Below are 6,160 nucleotides of genomic sequence, written 5' to 3' on the forward strand. Positions count from 1 at the left end.
AAAAGAATCACCATCTATCATAATGCATTTCCTTAATTTGGACCAACTAATTAACTCTTGCAGAAATTAAAACCTTTCCTTAGTCATTGCATGCATATGTTCGATCGACTGTTCCTGTCTACCTTTGGATGATGGTGGCGCGGTGGAATTTCGTACTGCTTTGATATAAGAAATTCTAGAATCTTCCAGATAAAAGGACAATTATCACTACGTACGTACTTCTCATTTTTTCTCGATCGAAGCTTCCCAGCTTTGCCTCGTCTTTCTTCAGCTTATCTCTGGATTTGTTGCAAGTTTACTTCATTGACTAGCTAGGAGAAACCAGGCTGCTAATATTCTTCCAAAGAATAAAACAAACAAAAGGAATCCGTTGCAGAATGGGAGTTAATTATTGATGTTCACATTCATGGTCAATTTGGCATAATTAGATGACTTACAAACTTGAAATTATGCGTGTTGGTTTGAATCTTGTTACAGTTATATTGATTTAAAAGACTTAAGTATACCATATGTATGTTACGCAAAGAACCAGATATTTTCAAAGAAAATGGGGACAATATTAGTATGAAACATAGATAAACTGCGTATTTGGACTTGGACTAGAAATGTATCCAAGGACGATCGACTAGAAAGTTTAGAAATAAAAAGAGCTGAACGTACGTACACACTTGAGACTTGTTGTTCTAGTAGTACCTCATGGGAAAATTCTACCTCAATATAAATTACATGTTCCAATTTCAACCAATATCACTAATTGATTAATTATATTAACATCAGAAGAAGATCATGTAGCTGTGATCGATCTCGTCAGGTTACAGACAATAACATTAATCAACTGCTATTGGATATCAATATATATATTTATCATCTAGAAGCTCGTAAAAACGTACGTGATTTTCTTTTGAAAAATATGTTGTATGAAGTAGAAGATCAACACCAGGCTAGGGGCTCTAGCTGTTGGAAAATATGTTGCATAATCGTTTAGCCTAAGAATATGTTGTACGTGCTCGATCTTGAATGCATTTCAATTCCTTCACGTGTGCCTTAAACTAGCTTTAGTTCGACCATCAATTGCATATGGGGACGGGGCAGGCGACTAGCAATTTAACATGCAAGATGCATATGCATCATTTGGAATTTCTACTCTTCATTTTCATAATAATGACAACGTCTGAGAAATTCCATTCCACAGTGCCTATAAATTGAAACCATTTCTTAAAATGATCACAACAACTCAACACAGAGATCAGCTATACTCCTAGTTCCTCTATCTCTTGCTTTCAGTATATTTCTCCCACTCTCTTCTGTCATCACTCTTCTCTGAATTAAGATGGCTGCAGTTTCTCAAGCCTTGGAAACCTCAAATGTCACAAGCATCAAATCACTAGCTGAGTCACCAGCTCTCAGCTCTGTCCCTTCTGCTTATGCCTTCAACATTAACCCCAATGAGGAAGCTGATCCTAATGACCCTGAGTTTGCCATTCCCATTGTTGATATGTCTCTTCTCACCTCTGGTTCTCCTGATGAGCGCGCGAAGATCATCCGCGATCTTGTCAAAATCTGTCAAGAATGGGGCTTCTTCATCGTATGTTAACTAATATTTAATGCTTTGGTTCTTGTTATGTATGTTTTATTCTATCAATTACGTAAGAATATGAAGCTAATCGGTTTCACTTGATTACAGGCAGTTAACCACGGAGTACCAGAGAGCCTGATGAAGGAGATGATTGACGCATGCCATGGATTTTTCAGTCTTCCGGATGAGGAGAAGAAGGAGTTTAAGTCAGGAAATGATGTTCTCGAGATGTTCAAGTGTGGAACAAGCTATAATCTAGCATTGGACAAAGTACTTTTATGGAGGGACTTCTTCAAGGTTCGAACACATCCTGAGTTTCACTCTCTCAACAAACCAGCTAGCTTCAGGTACAGCTCTTGAAGATGATAGACAAGCGCTCTCAACATTAATTTGTCATAGAATCTGGACGAAATATTTACAGTCTAACTACACTAGCGCACTAAAATAATAACATGTGTATGTGTTACTTCTAATTCTCAATTGACGATGATTCCTTTTTCTCATACTTTCTTTCAGTGTGGTTTCGCTGGAGTTCAGCAGAAGAAGCCGAGAAGTAGCACTGGAAATAACAAGAGCAATATCAGAAAGCTTGGGGTTGGAGCCGGATTACATATATAACAAAATGAACATGGATCGCGGCATACAAATGCTAGCAGGGAACTACTACCCACCTTGCCCTGAGCCTGAGCATGCCATTGGTATACCCCATCATACCGATCATGGTCTAGTCACTCTCCTCATCCAAAATGAAATGAATGGCCTCCAAGTCGAGCACAATGGAAAATGGCTCACTGTCAATGGCCCTAAGAATGGCTTTTTTGTTAACCTTGCAGACCAAATGCAGGTACATTGCTTGAAATTTTCTTAATCTTATACTTCTGTACATCCATAACATTGGTGATTACTTCATTGCTTCTGTGGAATCTAATTTAATTTGTATAATTGTTCGTAGATTCTTACAAACGGTAAGTACAAGAGTGTGATGCATCGCGCCACCGTGAACAACAAAGCTACGAGGATATCGATAGCCATACCACATGGACCATCCGTAGACACGGTCATAGCACCGGCACCTGAGTTGTGTGAAAGAGAAGGCAAAGCTCCAAAGTACCTTGCTATGAACTACAAGGAATACATACAACTTCAGCAAGGCGGCAAGAACTACAAGTTCTTTTTGAACAACGGCAAGAACTACATGAAGTCCACATTTGATCACATCCTAGCCTAGCTCGATCATCTAGCTTGTTTTATACTGTATTGAAACGTATAGTTTCAACGTAGTTTCTCTATTTTCTTGCCATTATTGTTTTTGTTTCAATAATCATGCCATCTTGAGTCTCCGGCCGATGCTGAATGTATTAGTGGTTCAACAGAGTACATCGACCCCTTCATATATTAGGATATCGATTCCTTTAATTTTCTGAAACTTCGTTTCCTGCGTCGATATTATCAATAACAAAGTTTCATTGTACAGACCCTTTTCGTTTCTTCTTTTATTACATGCATTTTAAATGAAAGACAATCACAAATTAAGTCTCAGTTCATGGAGCCAGTGAATCAAAATATCAAGAAAGATGAGCAAATCCCTGAGTTTGGATACTTCAATCATCGACTCATCGTCAAACTTGCGCTCCAGTATTGCATGCAATCGCACGACTTAAACTCTGTGGCAGTAAAGATGTGATGACATAACAGTTAATTGGTGCATGTTGATCAAAATATATGTGTGTATCTATATATATATATAGCTTCTCTGCGGACGGTCAGCATTTATTCTTACGGTACGGATTTTCATTTTACACCCACTTTTCAATCGAATTTTCACATTTTCATCGTCTAGTATTTAGATACTAATGTATAGATCATCTCTGCAAAATTTCAGCTAATTTGGTTATCATTAATAAGGCACTCAAAACTGTGTTTTTTGTTATAAACATGAACGGTTCAAGTTCGACAGAATTATGTTCATCCATTGGTTTAACGAGTTTGAGTACCTTAATGATAACCAAATTGGCCGAAATTTTGCAAAGATGATCTATACATTAGTATCTAAAGACTAGACGATGGAGATGTGAAAATTCAATTAAAAAGTGAGTGTAAAATGGAAATCCGCACCGTAAGAATAAATACGGACATCCGCACCTGATATATATATATCAATTAATAATTCCAAATGCAATCAGTCGTTACATGTTTAACTAATGAGTCGTAATAATCGTGTAGTAGCATTGTCTTACTATAAGCTCCTGTCATCATGACTTTGCATGACTTCTAATTAGTTGTAACAAATTATCATATAGAAAATGCTGTGTAATTGGAAGAGGATACGTTAAATTATCATAAAGGATAATATATGGAAGTGTAGCCTTCCAAACTGGCTAGCTTTCTTTGTATTTTATAATTCAATCAAAATTCACGTGATAATCGATTTGTTTGTTAAATAGCTGGTACATGAGTTCAAATAATTTTGGTCCCATTTGATTATTATTAACTCTGCCTTGCTAATTATTGCAACCCTAGCTACTCTTTTTTTAATTAATTAATATCCTTTAAACAACACGTTCGAAGAATTTCACTGCGGGCGGAGATAATTTGTGCCCAACTCTACCTATAAAACTATTGAAACCATCTCTCTCTCTCTCTNCTCTNNTCNNCTNTNTNTNCTNTNTCTCTNTCTNACTCTCTCTCTCTCTCTCTCTCTCTCTCTCTCTCTCTATGTTCTTCTAGCTGCCACTCTTTCTTCCTTGAGATGGCTGCAATAGTTGTTCAAGCCCTCGAGACCTCAAATGTCACAATTAGCATCAAATCAGTAGCTGAATCACAAGCTCTCAACTCTGTTCTTTCTGCTCATGCCTTCAGCATAAACCCCAACGATGAAGCTGATCCAAATGACCCTGAGTTTGCTGTTCCCATTGTTGATATGTCTCTTCTCACCTCCGGTTCACCTGATCAACGCGCAAAGATGGCGATCTTGTCAAAATTTGTGAAGAATGGGGATTCTTCTTAGTAAGTTAACTAACTCATATATATGCTTTGGTTTGTTTTGTCTTCAACTATAATATTGTTAACTATCCTTGTTAGCTAATATTCTTGTTATGCATGAATATATGTTCTTTTCTAGTAATTATGATTATGAAGCTAATCTCATCAATTACAGGCGATTAACCACGGAGTACCAGATAGCCTGATGAAGGGGATGATTGATGCATATCATGGATTCTTTAGACTTCCAGATGAAGAGGAGGAGGAGTTTAAGTCAGGAAATGATGTTCTTGAGATGTTCAAGTATGGGACAAGCTTTAATCTGGCATTGAACAAAGTACTTCTGTGGAGGGACTTCCTCAAGGTCCAAACACATCCCGAGTTCTACTCCCTCAACAAACCAGCTCGCTTCAGGTATAACCTTATCCCCCTCGAGGCCTCGAGAATAATCATCTGTCGCTAGACAAGTAGACATTATGGCAACATGATCGATCATACTTTGTGAGGTTAATTTGTTCTTCCTCATTCTTTTTCTAGTGAGGTTTCGCTGGAGTTCAGCAGAAGAACCCGAGACGTAGCATTGGAAATAACAAGAGCAATATCAGAAAGTTTAGGGTTGGAGCCGGACTACATATATAACACAATGAACATGGATCACGGCATGCAAATGCTAGTCGGAAACTACTACCCGCCTTGTCCACAGCCTGAACATGCCCTTGGTGTCGCCCATCATACCGATCATGGTCTAGTCACACTCCTCATCCAGAATGAGATGAATGGTCTCCAAGTTGAGCACAATGGGAAATGGCTCGCCGTCGATGGCGCTCCCAACGGCTTCTTCGTTAACCTCTCTGATCAATTGCATGTACTGTACTGGTTATACAATTATTAAGTTTTATCTTAATCTGATAAGTGATAACTTCCATTTACAGAGACAATTCTGGTTGTTTTTTCTTCTTGTAGATTCTTACAAATGGTAAGTACAAGAGTGTAAAGCATCGAGCCACATTGAACAACAAAACTACAAGGATATCGATAGCTATACCACATGGACCATCTGTAGACACGATCGTGAGCCGGCAGCAGAGTTACGTTGTGTGAAAGAGAAGGCCAAGCTCCAAAGTATCTTGCAATGAACTACAAAGAGTACATACAACTTCAACAAAGTAGCAAGAACTACATGAAGTACACCTTCGATCACATCCGAGCCTAGCCTATCTAGCTAGCTCGTTATTGCAGTACTATTGAAACTGTATGATGTTATGAACTTCCCTTGTACAAAAAAAAAAAAAAAAATTAATATTAATAACTTCCTGTAATTTGTTCTTCTTTTTATTTCAATAATCATGTATCGATGTTGAGTCTCTAACGCTGTATTATTTGGTGCAAATCCAAAGAGCTTATAGCTAGTACGAAGATGACGGATTCGACCACAGTATATACCCTATTAATTATTATTCAATAAACATGTAACGACTTATTACATTTAGAATTGATATTATTTGGAGCTTATAGATATACGTGTGTTGGAGACACTTTTGGCCATGGAGTACGGATGTTAGATAACCATGGCCGAATCTAAAAATGTTGTCTTTTTTGTCT

The 6,160-nt window shown here is 37.7% G+C and overlaps 2 protein-coding genes across 2 annotated transcripts; both read left to right on the plus strand.

Annotated features, from left to right (window-relative positions):
• The first annotated feature begins 1,330 nt into the window (after positions 1–1,330).
• On the plus strand, positions 1,331–2,804 carry LOC101297260 (protein SRG1-like). Its single transcript, XM_004301680.1, has 4 exons — positions 1,331–1,585; positions 1,685–1,923; positions 2,093–2,420; positions 2,529–2,804. The coding sequence occupies exons 1-4, from the start codon at positions 1,331–1,333 to the stop codon at positions 2,802–2,804; spliced, it is 1,098 nt and encodes a 365-aa protein (XP_004301728.1).
• A 1,521-nt stretch (positions 2,805–4,325) lies between these two features.
• Positions 4,326–5,659, plus strand: LOC101297552 (protein SRG1-like). The gene is made up of 4 exons (XM_004301681.1): positions 4,326–4,559; positions 4,734–4,972; positions 5,096–5,423; positions 5,522–5,659. The coding sequence occupies exons 1-4, from the start codon at positions 4,326–4,328 to the stop codon at positions 5,657–5,659; spliced, it is 939 nt and encodes a 312-aa protein (XP_004301729.1).
• The last annotated feature ends 501 nt before the right edge of the window (positions 5,660–6,160 follow it).

Source organism: Fragaria vesca, linkage group LG5 (genome assembly GCF_000184155.1).
Source record: "Fragaria vesca subsp. vesca linkage group LG5, FraVesHawaii_1.0, whole genome shotgun sequence".
Lineage (NCBI taxonomy): Eukaryota > Viridiplantae > Streptophyta > Magnoliopsida > Rosales > Rosaceae > Fragaria > Fragaria vesca.